Source organism: Primulina eburnea, chromosome 15 (genome assembly GCF_022965805.1).
Source record: "Primulina eburnea isolate SZY01 chromosome 15, ASM2296580v1, whole genome shotgun sequence".
In the NCBI taxonomy this organism is placed as follows: Eukaryota; Viridiplantae; Streptophyta; class Magnoliopsida; order Lamiales; family Gesneriaceae; genus Primulina; species Primulina eburnea.
Genome location: NC_133115.1, coordinates 30,717,754 through 30,740,355, shown reverse-complemented (window position 1 = coordinate 30,740,355; position 22,602 = coordinate 30,717,754). Strand labels below are relative to the sequence as shown.

The 22,602-nt window shown below is 36.2% G+C and overlaps 1 protein-coding gene and 1 pseudogene across 8 annotated transcripts; both read right to left on the bottom strand.

Annotated features, from left to right (window-relative positions):
• Positions 1–305: 305 nt before the first annotated feature.
• On the bottom strand, positions 306–3,513 carry LOC140815150 (uncharacterized). 8 transcript variants are annotated; one of them, XM_073174265.1, is made up of 5 exons: positions 3,343–3,512; positions 2,814–2,859; positions 972–1,107; positions 797–887; positions 306–558 (listed from the first exon to the last, which is right to left on the bottom strand). In XM_073174265.1, exons 3-5 carry the CDS (start codon positions 1,083–1,085, stop codon positions 431–433), a joined length of 333 nt encoding a protein of 110 aa, XP_073030366.1. In that variant the 5' UTR covers positions 1,086–1,107; positions 2,814–2,859; positions 3,343–3,512; the 3' UTR covers positions 306–430. The 8 variants fall into 8 exon arrangements, with proteins under 8 accessions (XP_073030366.1, XP_073030367.1, XP_073030369.1 ...); XM_073174266.1 differs by having other exon boundaries at positions 972–1,104; XM_073174268.1 differs by lacking the exon at positions 2,814–2,859 and having other exon boundaries at positions 972–1,119; positions 3,343–3,513.
• A 13,729-nt stretch (positions 3,514–17,242) lies between these two features.
• On the bottom strand, positions 17,243–18,736 carry LOC140814963 (AAA-ATPase At2g46620-like; annotated as a pseudogene).
• Between the last annotated feature and the right edge of the window lie 3,866 nt (positions 18,737–22,602).

Below are 22,602 nucleotides of genomic sequence, written 5' to 3'. Positions count from 1 at the left end.
ATTTATTGTGTATTTGGGAGATAGATTTTGGTACTAACATAGCACAAAAAAATTATTCATTCCATACATATTTGATTGAGTTAAAATATAGGCATCATCAATAATTAGTTTTAAAAAACCCGGACAAATTCATTTGTTCTCATTAATATGTACTGCATTTTTCATTGAATATATTACCTTTTTTTTCCCCAAAAAGACTGATCTGAAAATTAAGATTCGACCTTCCATTTCATTACCAAAAACAAAACAAAACAATTTTTTTTATCTCATCCTAAAAACAAATTTATAATAAGATGATCAAATAATGTGTTAACTTTGTTTTCCCGAACAAGACCAAACATAAAATCGAACTTTTGGAGAGTAATACCCATTGAAGTCCCCCTAATATTGAATATGACAGCTGATGCAATGTGAAAATGAAAGCACTAGTCTAGTCTTCCCTCCAAGTGTGATTGCATTTCTTGCAGTTGTAAAATAAGGTCATTGGTTCATCAGCTGACCTGGTTTGCACTTGGGTGAAATAAGCTTCCTTGTGATTGCATTCTGGGCAGGCAACCGCTGCACAATGAACAAATGTAAACAAAATCATTCACAAGATCAATCAAAGTAGCAGCAGAAATGCGTCAAAAATTAAAATAAAATAGCAGCAGAAGTCGAATGTGTTGCATTTTCATCGAATGTGTTGCATTTTTACCCTATAAAGCGCAAGGCCCTGATCTAGGAAGGTGGTTAATGTCCTAGATGGAAAATCACACACAAAAAACATAGAGATAGCAAAACCGAAAGGAATAGAGACCTGAGGTGGTGTTGAAACTCTTGTTATCGTCTTTGGAGAAAATGGGATCGATTGGCCTCTTAGCCAAGCGAAGGTGTCTCTTTATCTTAACCTGTTAAACAGAAATCCGCGCATGTACCCATTAATACAAAAGAAAAGAACAGGAAAGTACATTACAGATGGCCAAGCAAATTACCTTGTTCTCTATTTGACATATATAAGGACATGTTGGGCAGAAGAATCTGGCTGGCCGTTCCATGTGAGGCAACTCATAAAGCAGCATATTCGCACATGTTGGGCAGAACTCCATCGGTTCAATATTCAGACTACTGCTGATGTTGTAACTTTTGTCAAAATATAATTATATTCTTGTAGAGTTGAAAGAGATAAAGCCTTCTAACATAGAAAAGCACGGAACCATGTCCTTCAACCCTTAACCATAAAGAATCAGATCTAGATGATGCATGGACATTTGTCCACAATTTCAATTCTTGACCCTCTTGGAGAACTAAAGAGTTTAATTACTTCTCCCTTAAGATAACCAACACTCTGAACTAAACAAATTCTTTGCATCAAACTCAGGCAAATAAATCGATCCTCTACAAAGTTTTTCAGATTCAGGTAATATTCGGGCATTGATATATCTCTTGAATTTTTAAACAAGAATCCTATAACAAATAGATTATCTAGGGTGTTGGATAATCCAAGCAGCACGACAAGGTTAGAGTACTAACGGTATCTTTAAACTTCTGATACTAAACCTAGAACTTGCACCAGAATCCCAATTGTAATGTTCGACATTTCAGCCCATTTTCCATTCGGTAGGACGATTGATCAAATAGACACGGCCAAATACAAGCCATGGGAATCTTTCCCTCAATTCTTTTCAAAAACACATCAATTAATCCTCAAGTTGAGTATAAAACTTCCCCCGATTACCGAAATTATCCAAAAATCAGTCTCATCATTCAAACCCAATGCAATAATCGTAACAGAAAAACATAATAAATTTCATATATAATCGAAAAAAAGTCGCCAGAAAAATTCATGCATGCACAAACACAAATTTAATCCGAACATGTACCACCGAATTCAGATCCGATTCCGGACACGGCACGCAACCCAGAAAACCTTGGAACTTTTTTACAATATTATGTATGGATCCGTGCTTGCGAACGAGAAGAGTTGCGAGAGATGAATGGATGTAGATGAATTAGGTTTGGGACAGGTTTGAGTTTCAAAAGGGTTCCACGTATCAACTTCCATGTCCAAAATACTTGACAAGATTTAAGGTGTTCCACATGCGATTGAACAGGTGCGTGAGAAATTACTTGACCTATTCATCCTGAGTTCAAAATTAATTAATTTTTTTTATGCAGTGGATGGATGATTTACCTAAACCTAGCCTAATAACTAAACATCTCACGCAACTGGTGGAATTTGAACTCATGACCACCGAGGTTTTGACAATCAATTTGAGGCCAGGAAACTTGAGCAAAATGCTATTAACTGCTACAAATTTCAAATGGAAAAATGTCTAACGACTCATAGAATTCTGATATCATGTTCAAAAATCAAAACATTAAGAAACTGAGATCCTAAATGATCGAATACACTCTTCAAGTAAGTGTCGACTCCATAAATTTAGACAACAACAAAAAATACAGAGAAGAAAAAGGGTAGATGGATTATAGGCACTATTAGCCATCTAACAGACCAATAATGCCTAAATATATTTAAAAAATAACAAAAATATATGTAATCAATCTGTAATTCCATGATCGCATCATCGTAACAGGTATAAAAACCAGCATCAGAACTTTTCTAGTATATTTTGAAAGAACTCTTCTTCAATTTAAAAAGTGGGAAAGCATATGCGAGCCCCAGCAAAAAAATTTGACTGTCTCAGAATAATAACAAGCTATACACGAAAAGTAACAGATTAACCTAAATTTAAGCGGAAAAAACAAAGCTTGAGCACGAGATTTTGCTTACTTATTCATTAAAAACAAGAGGTACGTTTTATTAAAAATCATACAAGAACACTAGTTATTAAATCTGATTCCTCAGGGCAGGATCGTTTCCTATATAGCGAAAATCTCGTCATAATAATTATCAACTCACAAGACTAGCAAGTAATTTAGTAAATAATTATGAAACCAGTCGATACAGCACAGACAAGTTTAAGATTAAAATTTAAATAGACATGAACCTATATTGTGAACCATGTAAATCTTAAAAACAAGCATAAGGAAAAATAAATTTGCATTATGGTAATAGGAAGAACTCATTTAAACCATAAACAAATACCCGAGCATTAACCAAACGACACTCAAACAGCTCCAATAGAATTCATAAATAGGAAGTCGCGAAACAACACCCGTTCCTTTCTTTCTTTTTTTGGATAGAAACAACGACGGATCGAACGTTTAGCATAATTGGGTCTTAGGAGGTCATGGCAATCTTGTCAAAATTAAGATTAACACCTTTACATAATTCAGTCCAAAGGTAAAAACCAATACTTTATCCATCGCTCCACTAAAGAAGACAAAAAGCACACATAGTACCTTTACTATTGGTAGGGAAATGGGTGGCAGGGCGGTGGCAACGGTGGCGGCGGTGGAGGAAGAGGAGGAGAACCGGGTAAGCAAAGAGAATATCGCTATCTGATTTTATTTTAATAATATATAAAAGCCCCATCCGTCTGGTATTCGAATTTTGAGTAGGTCTCTTGCGACACAGGTCCAACGAATCTTTATCTATCATACGAGTCAATCCTGTGAGTCATACGAGGACAGGGGCTTCCTTTCCTGCAGCTAATCGACCCGAGCATTCATGAATCTTTGAGAGGACCTAACTACCCAGCCTAGTGAGGCCTCGCCGTAACATTACCCGGCTCCTACTACTTTCCCTTATTCTTATTATCTATCGTCTCTAAAGTTTTTGATAGCGCACTCTGGCTTGAAAGCCTCCGTTTGCTGAATTCCTCGTCACTAGCCATATTCACAATAAAAAGTAATACTCTTAGAATAAAAAATAATATTTTTTTATGGATGACCAAATAAGATATTTGTCTCACAAAATACAATCTGTGAGACCGTCTCACCCAAATTTTTGCATCGAATTTTTGGTTGAGTTCTCTGTTTTTAAAAAAAAAATAATTTTTTTTAGGGTTTTGTAATTTGCATAAAAAAATATAAAGAAAAGCATATGTGAAGACAATATTGATTTAAAACATATTGTTTATGAAAAAATTAATAATAAATTATTTGGAAAAAATTATAATTTAAATTAATTGAAACATGAGGTGTATAATTGGTCCTAAGAATTAATGAGGTGTATAACAGTTGATGAAAGGTGAATTGAGAGAGTGGCGAAAAAGGGTTTGTAAATTAAGCAAATTTACGTGTTGAGAAGTGTAGAGGTAGTTTTATATTCCAAAAAAAAGGTGAGGTTATACTTTAAAATTCAATTGGTTCGTGGATGGTTTTAATTTAACTGTACAATTATAGAGTGTCGCTTGTGAGAGATTTTCACATATCTTAATTCGTGAAACGGATCAACTCTGTTCATATTTACAATAAAAAGTAACACTTGAATGAACCGAATAGAATATTTGTTTCAAAAAATTAACTCGTAAAACTGTCTCACATGAGTTTCGTGATAATTATATTTGTACCCCTACATAATTAATTATATATTTGATGTCATGAACTTATTGTTAATCTTCATACAATACAAAAAAATCACGGGGCTAGCGACGATCAAAACCGTTGCTAAAACCGTGAGGCGACGGTTGAAGCGACGGTTTAGTCGTCCGTAACCGGAGTTAGCGTCGCCTTCATATAGCGACGGTTTCTCAAGTTGTAACCACATAGCGACGATTTCATCGAAGAACACTGTCGCTATTTCGCGACGGTATAGACAAATCGTCGCTCAATTAAGCGACGGTGAAAAGGAGACCGTCGTTCGCTTAAAGCGACGGTTTTATATACAGCGTCGCTTCATATAGCGACGGTTTTAAATACACCGTCGCTATATGTAGCAACAGTTTTTCACAAAACCGTTAACATAGCGACAGTTTTTCACAAAACCGTCATTATATTTGGCGACGGTTTTTAAAAGCCGTCGCTACATATAGCGACGGGTTTTTAAATACCGTCGCTATCTTCAGCAACGGTTTTTTAAAAATTGTCGCTACATTAAGCGAAGATATTTAAATAAACCGTAGCTTCGTGTTTTCAATCTTATCCAAAAAAAACTCATTCATGATTTACAAATTAATAATCTACTATGTTAAAATTCATAAATAAAATACTACAATATAATTCATAAATAAAGTAGGACACAAAAATTAAATATTACAATTTCTATAAAGAAAATGCTTTAAAACCAGACGTGCGCGAAGATATGTAGATCTACGTAACACTGGAAGATTGTGCCGACCATCAAATCTACGAAATTAATACAAAAAAAAAGTTAGTACAAAACAAAAAAAAACGAAACTGCGAAAAAATTGATAGGGTTTCGCTACTACCAGAGAAGAAATGCGAAAATCGCGTGAAGAACAATTGGGATTTTTTTTTAATTGGATGTATAAATAGAAACATAGCGACGGGTTTATTCTAAACCGTCGCCATTAGCTACAGTTTTGAGTTAACCGGTCGCCAATAGCGAAAGTTTCTAAAAACCGTCGCCGATTGAGAACGGTGACAAATGGAATATAACCGTCGCTATTACCGACGGTGTTAAAACCGTCGTTAGTAGTGACGGTTTCAATAACCGTCGCGAATAACGACAGTTATATAAAACCATCGCCGAAGAATCGCGTCTCTAGTATAGCGACGGTATTTTATAAACCGTCGCTAATCTAGCGACAGAATATCACAAACCGTCGCTACTGTGGCTTCTTCGATTTCTCCATCAAGAGAAATTTACCGGATTTTATTCTTGTAACTTTTGCGCCCGAAGGCTACTAAGGAGAGGTAGGGGGCCCTGGTTGTGATTTCTTCCTTGGGCAGGCCTCTAGCATATTTTTTTTACAAGCAGGGTCTCCTGTCGCTATTGTAGTGACTGTGTAGCATAGACCATCGCTAATCTAACCATTTTTATGACGTCATGTAAATAATAATTTGTTATTAAAGTCATGAATTATAAATACCAATAATTAACTAATTTTTTTTACTATCAATATCTCAAAATTAGAACGAATCTCAGTAATAACTAGCCGTCGAGGCACACGCTCTGCGTGTGTGTTTGAATATATTGAGTTAGTATATTAAACATTACTGATATTACAAAATCATGACACCAGAACATTTTGCTCCTTGCATCCTCATTCATCGATCGTCGTCTTGTACACTGTGCCAATCTCCAATGTATTTGATGATCTGTTAAACAATATATGCATGTTGTAAGTGTGTTGTGCATCCAACAGTAACAAACTCTTTTCCCTAGAACCCACAAACAAATTAAAAAAAATTATCTCAATCGAAAGCTCTTTTCACTAAACTTGATTATTGAATTAGATGAGCAAGAAACTATGGTTTTGATTATTGAAGTAGATGAACAAGAAAACTATGGTTTACACAACTTTAATATTTTTTTAATTAAAAAATGTGAAATAAATAATTTTTGTTACACTAACTTGGTGTCTTTTGGTAGTTTACTAATAATATATTTTTATATTCAGAATTGGATTATAAAATGTACAACAAGAAACAAAAAACTTTTAATTCTTGGTTCAATACGACAATGATTTTATTACAACTGTCGCTAATACGACGACGATTTATCAAAAATTGTCGCTACAATATCGACGGTTTATCATAAAACCGTCGCCAACCCACCCGCTTTTTTTGTAGTGATACTTTTCTCCATATTTTCCTCGTTTTTTCTGGCTTATCCTTATTTTATCTCAAAGTTTGCGTGTTTTTTTAAACAATATATTTTTACTCAAATAATTAAAGCATGTGAGCATATGAAAACCACGTACAATGATTGTTAGATGTTAGGGCATACTGGAATGGGAAGTAGAATTATGTGAGAATGGGAAGTTAGAATTCATTCCCATCAAATTCTACTCCCATCAAATTCTACTCATGCTTGGCATCGATCATTCAAATGAGAATGATTACTCTTATATTCATGTGAACATTCCTTCCATCCCAATTGGATGAGAATGTTAGTTTATACTCGTTGAAAATTTAGAGTTCAGTTCCAGCAAGTGATAGTAGTCCGAATACAGACCACAGATTTATTCTAGGCCTGAAATAACAAAGGGACCTTTAGAAGGGAGCCGGGAGGTTGTCACAGTGTAACCCTTCCGACGCTCAAGTCAGAGACTAAGAATATAATGAGAGAACAGCTAAGAGTGCCTGCTAAAAATCAATATAGTCAATCTTGAATTAGATACTCAAACCTAGTATTTAAAAGAGAATATATGGGTCTGTAATCGGCCTTCCATCTGGGCTAGGGATGGGCCGAGGGTTTGGGTCGGATCTTGAGGGGCCCATTTATGAGGTATCATCAGTCTCCCCCTCCCAAGTCGAACTGAATCGTAAGTTCGAAATTCGATTAGTTGTGTTGTCATCGGTTTACAACATGTGAGTTGTGTGTTTTCCCCTGTTTCTCATTAGTCTTTAAAAATTCGAAAGCAAATTAACTCATCTTTCCACTCTGAAGAGCCATATCTGTGCGGGGCCACTTTATCCTTATTTCCCCAACACAGTATTTCCTTTGCATCCCAGTCACCAACTCCCCCCCGCCTACGCATCACCTGCGCGCTAGCCTAGCACAGCCACACCCACCAGCTTCACACGCTCGCCCATAGCCACGCTCTTGCATACCCTCGCCCGTCCTCGCACCGCAGCCCTCCTCAACCGCCCGCCCTCGCTGGCCCTCACCCTCGCCAACACAAGCCCTGCCCTCGCTCCTCGCTCAGCAACAACCTTGCGTGATATTCGCCCCCTGCTATTACCTCTCCTCGTCGATGCCTGCTCTCGATCGCTCGCCTCGCTTCCTTACCTTCGCCTCGCTTCGCCCACACCGTTTGCCCATGTCCAACCTATTGTGCCGACTCTTGCCCCATCACCACCCCTCATCACCTCGCCCCTCCCCACCCTGCACACATCACCTGTCGCCCCCTACTTTTTCCTCATCGCTCGCATCACGCAGCATAGCCTAGCCTCTCTGCCCATACCTTCGCGCTTCGCCCCCCTCCCCTCCTCGCATCGCCCCTCCTCGCATCGCCCTTTGAATTGCCCCACCTCCTGCGCAGTGCCCTCACCTTTCTTCCTCCTCGCCTCGCCCCGTCCCTGCTTCTCGCCCCTCACGCCCTCGCCCCTTTGCACCGCCTCTCCCTTCTTCCTTGCCACTTGCCTGTCTCGCACAGCCAAGCCCTTACTTCCCTCGCACAGCCTCGCCCCTTGCCTCCCTCGCCTAGAGCTTTCTTGCATGCGCACCTCTCGCCCTTGCCACAATCCCTTGCCCCTACTCCTCGCACAGCCTAGCTTGTCGCTACTCCTTGCCCCTTGCCTCTCTCGCCTAGCACTTCCTGCCCGCGCACCCATCTCCCTCGCCACTTCCTCGCCAGCAGCTGCTCGTCAGCCTCACTAAGTGCTCGCCTAGCACGCTCTCGCCCCAACACGCTTAATGAATTGGCTCAATTGTTCTAGGGTCACGTACCCCAAATTCTCATCAGGACGAAGTTGTTCGGCCCTCATCTCAGGACGAGGTTGTTCACGTCCTGTCCCCTCAAGAAGAGGTTGTTTGGGTCCTCATATGAGGACACGACGACACTGAATTAGTCATTTTGCTCTCTCTCCAGCCCCTACATCTCTACGTTTTAGTTCAACATTCCCCACAAACGGCGCCAAGTGATACTAACTGAAAATTTAGAGTTTGGTTCTGGAAAATGATCGCAATCCAAATGTAGACCTCGAATTTACTCTAGACCTGAAATCACGAAGAGGACCGTTAGAAAGGAGGCGGGAGGGTGTCGTGGCGGAATCCCTCCACGCTCAAGTTAGAGACTGAGAATATAATGAGAGAGCAGTAAGGGTTGCTGCTAAAATCAATGTAGTCAATCCTGAATTAGACACTCCAAATCTGATATTTATAGAAAAATATCCGATCATGTCATGGGACTTCCAGTTTAGGCTTAGGGATGGGCCGTGGGTTTGGGTCTGAAATTACGGGGCCCGTTTATGGTGTATCAGTATCCCAATTTTTCATTTTATAATTTTACAAAGAGTATGTCTTCTTTTGAGATGATTTTATGGATCTAAATATGTGATATGGTTGATCTGGTACATATTTGACGTGAAAATTATTCTTTTGAAATAAAATTAATAATTTTTTCATGGATCAAAAGATTGACGCGCGAGATGGTCTCACATAAGTTTTGTGTGTTTACAAAAATCTGTCATATATTAGTTTAATTTAATTTAACTAATCTAAACCAATATTTTAGTTATTATAATTATTTGTATTATTATTATTATTATATTATTACTATTATTATTATTATTATTATTATTATTATTATTACAAATAATAATAATAATAATAATAATAATAATAATAATAATAATAATAATAATAATAATAACTCGAGTAGACATTATTTTGAATTTTTAGTTAAAAATATATTTTTATTGAAATATTTTTATTTAAATTTTTTTGTTTCTTACGATATCAACCATTGGAATTGAATCAACATATAATTTCATTCTTTTGTTTATTTTATTGTAAATTTGATTTTATTTCTACTTTATTTTATTATAATGTAACAATCGTATCCTTAGTATATAATAGACATACGGGTGATATCTTAATTAAAAAACATATTTAGGGATCTTCTTATTTTAAAATTTTTTATAATTGTATTGACTTTAGTGTACAAGGAATTAATCCTTTTTAATCTTAATATTAAAATTTAAAAGTAAATGTTGATGAATAAAATAGTCGAAAAATCAAACAAAAGACAATGTCGAAATTTGTCAGCAAATTAAATATACTTGACTACAAACAACTTACCAATTGCAAAACATTATTATTAATTTTTTCAAAATTACATTTAAGTTTAAATTACACATAGCAATTAACATGTGAAGCAATTAAAGAGAACTACATAATAAGAAGGCAAAAACTTGTATGAGACGATCTCACATATCGTATTTTTGTGAGACATATATCTTATTTGGGTCATCAATGAAAAAATTATATTTTTTATGCTAAAAGTATTAATTTTTATTGTAAATATCGATAGGGTTGACTTGTCTCACAGATAAAGATTCGTGAGACCGTCTCACAAGATACATATTCTTATTAAACTAATGCTAAAGATACATTCATAAACTGCTATACTGATATTAATAATACTGATATTAATATCATTATATCACTAGATTTTTATTTGATAAGATTTTTCCTTTTTTATTTTATTTGCGTGATTTTTTTTTAAAGGTCACATAAACTACTTTACCACCAAATTCTCAAATTCATTTTCTAACTCAGCGTACCTATTCACCGGCAATACAATTTACCGTGGCCAATTTCAATTTCGAGCAAAGATTGAAATCGAAAAAAATACAAATTATTATACTAAAACTGCGAATTGTTCATAACATTACTAAAATTGAAAAAAATATAATTTCCCCATTTAATTTGTTCTGCTATAGTTGTGATAGGCAATGCCCCACCAATAATCCAAGGGCCAGAATTGACCTCGTCGACATGCTAAAAAACCCTTGGGTCATTTTTGTGGCTCTTGGATCTAGGGGTGGGTACGGTACGGTATATCGTACCGAACTACGGTACCGTATACCGTATCGAAAATATCGGTATGATGAAAAAAACTCATATCGGTACCGTACCGACACCGAAAATTTTGTCGATATACCGAAAAAATGTCGGTATACCGAAAATACCGACATTTTTTCGGTATACCGACATTTTTTTGGTATACCGAACTTAAATTTAAAAAATAATAATAATAATAAATTATTTTCGGTATTTCGGTATTAACCGAAATATCGAAAAAAAATTATTTCATACCGACTACCGATACGAAAATTTCGGTACGGTATGATACCGTACCGAAATTTTCGGTATACCGATTTTTTCGATAAGTTCGGTATTTTTTTCGGCAACGATTTTTCGGTATTTCGGTATTTCGGTATTTTTTCCCACCCCTACTTGGATCTGTGATATGAGAGGACCCAAGTAACCCTGGTACAGTGGAAACTTGCTAAGAAAGACTGGATTCCGATTATTTCTGCATTTCGAGGCTGTTTCCGAAACTTATTTCAACTTTTGGGAAACATCGTTGATGGCATATTGCGAATCCGGACCAGACAATACAGTGCAAGAATATATCGACGAGTCATGTATTCGCTATGAAACTTCGAGGAAAAGCTAGCATGCACGTCAGGACAACGACACCCATCATCCAATATAAAAGTCCATCCGCCTCCAAACGAGCAACTTCCTGGAAAATCACCATATTGTTGAATATAATGTCGACCCACCGACGACAGATATATGAACAAACACTTGTCAACCCGGCCGTGGGCAATATAAAAAAATATATTTGGGAATCGTCCACTTTCCATGCAACCGCAATATCTTTTTTTTACGGTCCAGAGGGTAGCTCCTAGACGCTAATTACAGTACTGGTGGGTAATTGTCAGAAAAAATTACTTCACCGTCCTAACCATGAGTATTCCTATTCCTATTCCTATAAAAGGACCACAGGGGCTTTCAAATTCCTCCACGATTGATCAGTATTTCTAATAAAGAAACCAAAGGAAATGGAAAGCAAAGGTGATCGAGGGGACAGAATATGAAGACTTGTGGATGTGATGGTGGAAAAGTTGGACGTGGATAAGTTTGTTGGCGAGCTCTGCGGGGGTTTCCAGCTCTGGCGGACCCGACGAAGGGTTGATCACTCCAGAGAGTCTGCAGAACAAGTGTAAACTGTTGGGACTGGAAGAAGAAGATGCGGAGGCCATGGTGCGAGAAGGTGACTGGATGGAGATGGCGCGCTTAACCAGATGGAGTTCTGCGTTCTTATGGTCAGGCTCAGCCCAGGGATCATGCAAAATGCGGACGTATGGCTTGAAAAAGCCATTCAAGCTCACTTCCAGCCAACTGCGTCGTCTTCATAGTCATCATGTCTCTGTTTTATCGTTATAATAATTCACTGTTGCAACGGTTTGCTATACCTCGATTGCGCTGTATATATATGTATGTGATGGTGATGAAACTTGCAAGTAGCCATATAGCGATCACTACATGCACTACAAAAAAAAAAATTATGCTTAGCGACGGTTTTTTAACTATCCAGCACTTTATATATTGTTAATCTCCGACGATTATAAGATCCGATTCACAAATAAATTTTACTGTCAATAAAATTATTCCAGGAAAAATACATTATAAGGACACCGGCGGAGTATCCGAAGATACTCAGATGCCTCAAGTGAAAATTGGTATAACAATCGTAGTTCTTCGCCACAGAAATGACCATCTTCCATAGAAATTGGTTATCCTTCGAAATTTAACTCATCCCTTAGATAGTATTGGTAGGATATTAATTCATCTCACAAAAATTAGGTGGATACAGGTTTGTCCAATTACGCCATTGTAGGAATTGCAATTTGAAGATTAACCAACTCGCAAATAGACCAGCCAATTCGAAGTCAAGGAAAGATAATTTGTTTTACATGTGGTTCTCGTGAAATATGAGAAATGTCTTGCAATCTACAACGACTTTTATTGCAAACTCTCTATGTCAAAATATGAATACGATATGCAAGTACATTTGATTTATTTCTCTCTGTTGAGATGTAATATTGTTCATGCCGGAAGAACAATCGAAACACTTTGGCTTTTATATTGTTTAAAATATTGGGGTTGTATCATTATCACCAGCTATAACTTTTTGTAAAATAACAAGCCTCGGTCAACAATTTTTATTACCACAAAAAAAAAAAATAGCGACGGTCAAACCATCGCAAAAAGGGTAAAGCGACGGTTTCTCAACTCCCATCGCACGTAGCGACGGTTTTGTTGAAGCACACCGTGCTAATGTTTAACCGTCGCTAATTTAGCGACGGTTGATGTAAGCGACGGTTATATACACACCGTCGCTATATTAAGCGACAATTTTTACAAACCCGTCGATATATTAAGCGACGGTTTTTACAAACCCGCTGAGCGACGGCCGTCGCTACATTAAGCGACGGTTTTTGTCAAAACTGTCGTTATATTAAGCGACGGTTTTCGTCAAAAAATCGTCGCTATATTAATCGACGGTTTTTTTAAAAAACCGTCGTTTAATGAAGCGACGGTTGTATATAAACACTGCCATAAAATTCACAAATAAACTACTACGCAAAAATTAAAATCATGTATAAAATTTTGTGTAAAAAAAAAGTTTTAAAACCTGATGTGCGCGAAGATATGCAGTTCCACGTAACGCTGAAGATCGCACCGACTAGCAAATCTACGAAATAAATACGAAAAAATGTTAGTACAAAAATACGGTTAAAACCCCGTCACACAAAATGGCGACGGTTTAGTTAAACCGTCGCAATCTACAACAGCACGGTGAACGATAAACAGTGCTAAAAAAGCCGCGGTTGTTAGTAAACCGTCGCTTATCTAACAACCGTTTCGCTTATTTTGATCAGCGACGGGTTTCTTAAAAACCGTCGCTATTATAGGGTCGGATTTAGTAAAACAGTCACTAATCCATCCGTTTTTTTGTAGTGTATCAAATCTTGAGTCATGTATTCGATTATTTGGGATTGCAAATAGCGTAATTATTGAGAAAATATTTTTTGTAATACAATAATTATTTCTCTTGATAGAGTAATTGAAACGTGTTATAGTGTTTACTATTGAAAAGATTAGATTTGTAATATTACCGGTCTCAAAATTAGAGACCTTAATAAAATTTGGTCTCCCAATTAGTGAGTAGAATTAAAAATCGAGGTACAAAATAATTTTAATTATAAACATGATGAAAATAAATTTAAAGACCGATATTACTAACTTCGTTTGAGACCGAAATTACTGTCGGTCTCAAATTCAGTTACAAATCTCCGTTTTTTTTTTTTTTTTGTAATATTACCACCATTTATTTGAATACATTGTTTCATAAAAACTCGTACTAATCCGTGAAACAGCCACTGGTTGCCTAGGCACCCTAGCCTCTCTCGTGCTTCTCAGGATATGCCCAGACGTCTTTTTGGGTGATGAGCCTTCTCGCTTTGTGGACATTTTTCTCATTTTATTTCGTTCGAGTTCTCCGCACTTAATTTAAATTCGTTAGGCTTAAATTTCTAACAAATTGGTGATTTATTCGGTAATACAAATAATAAATATCTCAAAATATGGAGAATATGTGTATACATTAAAGTTTGTAAATTTAGTAAGATTCTAATTTTACATGTAGAAAAGGTTCATATAAAGTGTAATTATATGAAAATATTTTTCTGTTTAATTTTGTATTTAAGTTAGAAAGAGTTGTTTGACATAAAAGTTTTAAATAACAGTGTTCTAAGAAGCCCGCTTAAGCCTGAAGTTCGACAAACATGCTCCACTTAGGAGAAAAGAGGAAAAAAGCGATTAAACTGTAGTTTACCGAATTAAGCGTAATTAAGACGTTTAATTAAGTGTGTTTAAGCACAACTAATCGCATCTATTTATTTTTAAATTTTTATTTTGAAGGTATGTCTTTTATTTAAAATAATAAATTAGGTTTATGAGTTAAATGTTTATTTTTTAATTTTAATTATGATTAAGCATGTCTTATAATGATTTGACAAATATTTAGCATTTTTTTGTGGTCTAGTTGCAAAACAAATAAATATTGCAATTTTGAGATTTTTTACTTTTTAAAATGAGAATTAATGCATCAGACTTAAATTTATCATTTTATGTTTTATTTTGATTATTTATTGGTTTGAGATAATTACAATTACACTAAAATAAAAAAAAATCAATCTTAAGCCTGTATTACCTCGCTCAAGCTTTAAAAGCTTGAAGCTCGACATCCGCGCTTTGGCCCACTTCACGCTTTTTAGAACCTTGCTAAATCGATAGATATTTGGTGAATCAATGATAGATGTATGTGCAGTGTGTAACACCTTAAATAACATGCAGCGGAATAATATAATTTATCAAATAATTAAACTTTGATAAATAAAATAAGACAGAATTAATCATGTACAAATGTACACACAAGTGTGTTGCCTTGGGAAAAAATATTCACTAGAAAACTTGTCGGTTCACAAAATCGATACTAGTGAATAAAGAAAAAACTAACTCTCTTCACAAAGTGAATAGAAAGTAAATCCAAAACACTTATTAAACCAAATAACCAAAACTACGTATACAACGTTTGTGAAGCCAAACTCTTCTTTGATAAACACCATTGTAATCAATACAGTGATTATGTGTTGTACGTGATTGTCTTGATCTCCTTCGGGGGTCTTAAAAGATCTTTTTCATCAAATAGATCCTTCAACATCTATTTTTTATTGTTTATAAGTTTCATTGCTCTAGAGTTTATTCATTGAATATTATCCTAAAAGATAGAAACAAGAGTTTTATTAAAAAATAAATTATTTTAAATAATATATCACATTTGAGCTTATCAAATATCTCAATAATTTAGAAAGATAAACTCTATAATTTAGTATGTACAATATTATCAAACAGAAAATATAATTATATTATTTTCAGAGTTTTATTTTACTAAATTTTTCTAATAAAAAAGTGTTTTTGGGTAAGAAAATTATCGGGCCGAAGGTTTCTTGCTTTACAATATAATATAGATGACCTAAGTAGGCATGTATGAGTATGACTATATTACGTTATTTAAATGTAAGAAAATTGTCCCATTTTACAAATAACATACAAAAATGGCACATTTAACTCGAGTGAAATGGAACATCAACTTGATTTCAGCATTTACACCTGCGTGTGTGGTGTTTCTTTCAGTCATGTATTTTATTTCCAACACAAAATTTCCCCCCTTTTCAGTTGGTGGGAGTTCTTATTACATTTATGTCTTGAAATATGTCGTCGTTAATATAAGACACTGGACAAAAACTTGTGTGAGACGGTCTCACGAATCGTATTTGTAAGACGGATCTCTTATTTGGGTCATCCATGAAAAAATATTATTTTTTATGCTAAGACTATTACTTTTTATTATGAATATCGGTAGAATTGATCCATCTCATATATAAAGATTTGTAAGACCGTCTCACAATAAACTTACTCAAGACATTGATATTAGAAGAACAATTAGTCATCCTAACATGTTTTTGTGTATTATGATTATTTTTGAATTGTGTGTCGTGACTTTTAAGTGACTTGTGAATGAATACAGTTAGGTGGCTCGATGAATCAATTTTTTTTTATCGAAATCAAGAATTCTACTCAAACACACAATATATACATGTGTGATTTAGCGTGTGACTATTGTTTTAAAATATATTTCTTGTGAAATGTACTCACGAATTTTTATCTGTGAGATGAGTAAACCTCACTGATATTCACAATAAAAATTAATATTCTTAGCATAAAAAAATAATATTTTTTCATTGATGACCCAAATAAAATATCTATCACATTTAATAATCATCTATCTACAGATATTTATATATATATATATTTATTCCAAAGAAAGAGTGATTTATGAATCACCAAAATGTAGTGTAGGGTCTTTCTTTCTGGCTCCCTCCGAGTTCCAATCTGTTGCCAACTAACTACCTCCACACTTGCTATATTAATTATTGACCGCTCATCTTCTTTCTTTAAATAAATATATAATATAGAGCAATCATACTCTGTACATTCTTTTTTCTGCACATCTATGAGCGTCTGTCTACGTGGCACGCCCACAACTACCAAAATTTTTTGTTTTGTTTTTTTAAAAAAAGACTGATCAATCATGCACCGCCACGTAGACGGTGCTCATGATACCTTGCACACCTGGTGTATAGGGTAACAAATTCGTGTATATATATATATATATATATATATATATATATTATATATATATATATATATATATATATGACGATGAAAGGAGAAAAAAAGGCTCAATTTATTATTTTACAAAGACAATGATATTTTCGTAGACAAAAAAATCAAATGACAGAAAGTGATTGTTATTTAATAAATAAAAAAACATCTAATCTAATGGCTAAAAAGATAAAATCGTATAAAATGATTAGTTTGCCTAATAGTTTTAATTTTGTTGAGAATTAACTCAAATTTTATTATTTATTTGAAGACAGTTAATTAAAGAGTCATGCTATAATAAGATAGTAAAATAATAAGATTTAATTAGGATTACAAAAAAAAATTCTCAAGTTTCCGATTCATTTGGTTAATGGGAGAAATAATTATTTATATGTCTATAAATAAATTCACTATAATGCTTATGAAATAATGTAATTATTCATTCAAAATAACTGTTCGCCGTTCGATCATATCGGCATCGTCGTGATCAAACGATCCAGGTTTCTTGCAGCTTTTCATCCTTAGAAAACCGTACAACTTCCGAAACTCTTTAGGCACGGTCTCCTTCCAGTGAGCGGCGGCACCACCATCTTCCGAAGCATAAGTCAGCTCCGCCGGTGATGATGCCGTTTTCAAGGCTGTGATAACCGACTTCAACGCGCGGCTCGGAGAGTTCCTGTTCGCCAGCATCAACTCGCCGATCTCCGCCGGCTCATGGTGGCGCCGCTCTGGAAAATCTCCTCCACTTGGGGGAACAGTTTGTGTTCTTTGACTCCTAAATAATTACACGCTAAATCTTTGAAAGAATTAAAGTCGCACATCGGGAAATGGATGCAGACGTCGATTCTTCCAGGCCTCAACAAGTTGGAATCAATCCCCTCTTTGGTATTCATGGTGAAAATCATGATCCTCTCATCTTGAAAATTCGATATCCCATCCATAAAATTCAGGAAACCAGACGACGAGACCTTCGACTTCTCCGAAAAGTAACGATCCAAGTGTTCGATCACGATCAGAGATTTACACGTAGTATGTAACAGAAGCATATTCAGATCAGCATCATCCCGCACCTGTGACAAATGGACGTTAAACACGTCGTAACCCAGCAAATTCGCTACAGCAGCTATGAAACTGGATTTCCGGTGCCGGAAGGACCGCACAGGAGATAGTTGCGCCTCCAAACGCGGCCTATCTTATGGTAATACTGCTTGGACTTGAGAAACGTCTCCAAATCATACCGTATCTTGCTTTTCAAATCCGAATCCATAACCATCGAATCAAAACTAGCGGGATGATTGAACGGAACAGATTTCCACCTACCTCCACAGTTATTATAGATCTTCAATTCCTTCCTCCGCTGCTCGATATCATCAGAAACCGCATGAATCTGCTGCAGATAAGGTTTTAGAACTCTGCGCTTATCCTTTCTCCTGATTTTCAGCACAAAACTCCTGGTAACCACCTGGTTCGCAGCATCCCTCTGGACTCTGTTGAGCCATGAAACCCTGGCTCCGAGAAAAGTATCGAAAATCACCTGATCATCGTCGAGCGACAAAACAATATCGTTCGGCTTCTTCCCGGAGAAGAGATTGGTGAAATCGGAATCTTCCAAGGAAGCCAAAGAATTGACGTACAGAGAAACCCGTCGGTAAAGTTGGTTCTCCTGGTGGGTGGAATCGTTGAACTCCGGAACTTTCAAGTGCTGGTGTACATGGAACCGATCTTCGAACCAGCCCGCAAATCTCCTTACTGCGTATATCAGACCACTCCGATGCAGGAACAATCGAAGAAGAAAGATCGAGCATAGAATCGAGAAGAATATGAACAACAATTTTAGTGGAAACATGAATATTGATGATATCAGAGTTGTGCGTTAATTTGTATGGCAGTGAATAAAAGGAGTCTCTTTGCTTCTTTAAAGGAAAGAAAGAACAAGTGTCATTATTATGATTTATGGGCCAAGTTGAATGATCGCGATGGTTAATTGCCGCCAATACACGGAGTATTATTTAATAGTTTTTATTATTATTATTATTATTATTATTATTATATTTAAAGTTCAAACTTAAAATCATCTATTTTACGAATAATTGAGATAGGATTCAGTTACTCAGTACACGTAATACGTATGTGTATAATTTATTTTATCATTATCGATTGGCTAAAGTGAAATTTGACAAATTATGGAGGGATTAAATTGATATTTGAATGGTTGAAATAAAAAAAAATAAAAATAAAAGTGTGTGTTGAAATTCAAAAATAATGTAATATTAGTATCATATAAGGGTAAAATTAGAAAGAAAAAAAGTCGATATCCTCTCTAAGTAGTTATTATCATGTCCTCACACTTAATAATATAGTATAGAAGTATAGATATAACAATTCAAAATTTTAAAATCTAATTTGATGAAATAAAAAAATCTTATGAGAGTTCACAGTTCGATTCTATTATATGAATTTTATATCCGACCGACTCATGAAAAGTTTATGTCAAAATATTATTTTTCATTTAAAATATGGATCAAGTCGATTCGTCTCACATATATAAATCTATAAAACCGTCTCAAATGTAAGTCTCATGTTATATCCATGAGATGGATCGACCCGACCCATACATATATTAAAAAATAATATTTTTCGTGAATTGAATCACATAAAAAATTTGTCTCATAAAATTAACATGTAAGACAGCTCATAATATTTTTTTGTTATATTAATCATTTTATGTTCTTTTATAACATTTTACAAGAATATTATTCATTTGATTGTTATAAATTTGTTTGCACCAAAAATTAAATTGAGCCCAACTAATTGTCTAAGCCCAAAAATTTAAATTGATAGAGAAAAAGAAGAAGCCCATTAGTGTATTTAAATAAGCAGATAACGTCCAAGAGATCGTGGAGAGAGAAGGAGATCGTTGGAGAAAATGGGAAAAGATCGTGAGTCATGGGAGATTGGAAGGAACCGCACCGCACAGTAAAGAAAATGGAGGAATCGGCAAACAACACACACACAACTCTACACAGACAAAAATCTGCAAAAAAACTCTCTGCTAAATTTACAATTTTCAAGCAATAGTTTTTCAAGCTTTTCAGTATATTTCTAGCGTCTTCTCATTTTAGATTTCAGCACAAGTTATTATATTTTCAAGTTTTGATGAATTCCTACAGTTTTGTAAATTCAAAATCATGTCGGAGGTTTATTTGCATCGATTCACAATAGTTTTCTTTATTTTGGCATTGCATTTGTTTTAGGAGACTATAACTGACGGTCGAATTTAGAATTCACGTCGCTTGAATTTTTAGAAGTTAGATTTTTATCATTTTACACAAATCGGTGCATTTTCGCACCTGGCACGCCCGCAACACCAAATATTGTGCAAACATATTTTTGGCACGCCCGGTGGGACCATCACTATGCCGCCAAGAAGGAAAGAAAACGTCAATCCAGGAGATGGGGAGTCTCAACCAAGCAAGGAAGAGGTTCACGCTCCGCTGACCGAACAGTCGGCTGCTGAAGAACCGACCAGGGAGTTGGATTTGCATCCAAATAATGTTCCAGAGGTGTACGCTCATATTTCAAACCGTTTGGTTGAAGAGTTGATTGCGATGAAAATTGATGAAATATCACAAGCATTGTCCAAGGCTGTGTCTGATTGCTTAAAGTCAGTATTGGGTAAACCGAACCAGTCAGCCAACAAAGAGCAGAATGTAAATAAAAAAGAAGAGAACCAAGGAAGCAAACAAGTCCAGGGAAGTAATCAATTCACTGAACTCGACCAGGGAGTGGGACATTCAAAGGCTGGCGATGCTCGCCGCCCAGAGTTCGCACCCCCAAACCAACAGGAAGAAAGGTACACGCCTTCACATAACAGGGAGGAAACTTTAGGTGGAAGAGTTCGGCCATATCCACGTACAGATGGAGTGGGGAGTTCGAAACAACCTGTTAACCAAGTCCATGCGATTACTAATCCTTTGTATCAACCAAGAATGTATGATGATATACCACACTTGGGTTATCAGGGAGTTGATGGAAGTTTTCAAGGATGGAATGCTGGTTACAGTACAGGGGCTCAGACTCGGGGGGCAAACTATTATCACCATCTGCTCCCCAACAGAAATGCAGCAGTGATCGATCATGATGTGGTGAGAGAAACTATTCAAGAGCTATATGGGCCGGCCTTGAGACAAATTGGCCGCCCAAAATTTCTCAAGCCATACCCCGACTACGTAGATGTCAACAATCCATTTCCCAAAGGTTACAAGGTACCAGATTTCAGCCTATTTTCTGGAGAAAATAGTCAATCTAGCCTTGAACACATTGCAAGGTTCACTATAAGGTGTGGGGAGCTGGAAAACTTGGAAAACTTTACTAATTTGAAGCTGAGATTGTTCCCAAATACCCTTACTGGCACAGCATTTTCGTGGTATGCCACACTTCCCCGAAACTCAATCTTAAGTTGGCGAGATATGGAGAAGAAATTCCATACTCAGTTTTACCGAACTGAGCATGAGGTGTGCATCGCTGATTTGTCAAGGATGTCTCAGAAGAAAGAAGAAACAATTGATATGTTCATTGATAGGTTTAAGAAAACAAAGAACATGTGCAAGGTGTTTCTGCCAGAGACTGAGTTTGTCAAAATAGCCCAAAAGGGGCTAGACTCTGAGCTCCAGAAGAAGTTTCAAGGTATGGAATTCAGAGATTTTTTTGAACTTGCAGCAAAGGTTGGGGAGTACGAGGAACTATTGACAGAGGAGTCGGCTAAGAAGAAAACAACAGTGAGCTCTTATTACCAAGAGGTAGAAGAGATTGCCCTGGCCGAGATTCGATCGAACGGCTCGTGCATAGTCCCTTTACTCAAGAGAAAATCCACAGAGTCAGATAGGAAGAGCACCACCCAACCTCCTAAGGACATGCAGTACACATTTGATGTTTCCAAGACAGACGACATATTTGATTTTCTGGTTAAAGAAAAATTCATCACTTTTCCACCCGATCATCAAATGCCTGCTAAAGACGATTTGAAAAGTCAAGAATACTGTAAGTATCATGACTCATATAATCATTCCACTAAATTGTGTTGGGCTTTCAAAAATATTTTGCAGGACAGAATTAACCATGGAATCTTGAAGTTCCCTAACAAACATGATTCCATGGCAGTGGATGATGATTCTTTTCTCCCAGTAGCTTCTGTTCATGTGAATGTGACAGATTTGAAGAATCTTCTCAAGGAGAAAAGAAGCCGATCCTTTGCAGTGAAAGACCTAATAATTAAGAAATGTTGGATCCCAAAGGGTCAACTGTTTGAAGCTAATGGAAGGAATAGTACTGATCGAGTAAGAACAGTTCAACAGCATTTCCCTAGAAATATTGGTGAATCCGCGGCCTATCGGCCGAGGAACCAACATTTCTTCGAGAGACCAGTGCATGAGAATCAAGGGTTCAGAGGGGAGTCATCTTGCAATCAATACCAAAGATACTCGAACAAGAGAGATACATATGGAGAAGAGCCGCGACAGATGGAAATCAACAAAAAGTCAGCTGACCAAGATAGAGAGTGGCGTGTGGATGAAATATCAAAAGGAAAAATGATTGAGAGCAGGAGAGAAAGGCCCAGATACGTCCTTCCAGCTAGAGGGGAGTTCAGTGAGTCTTGGAGGATGGCCCAACACAAAACGTTCCCTAGGCCACCGACTAGGACTCAAAAGAGACGGCTATTGAGAGAAAGAGCTATTGCAAGGAGAGAAGAGTCAGCTAAATTGAGAAAAAAAACCCACAAT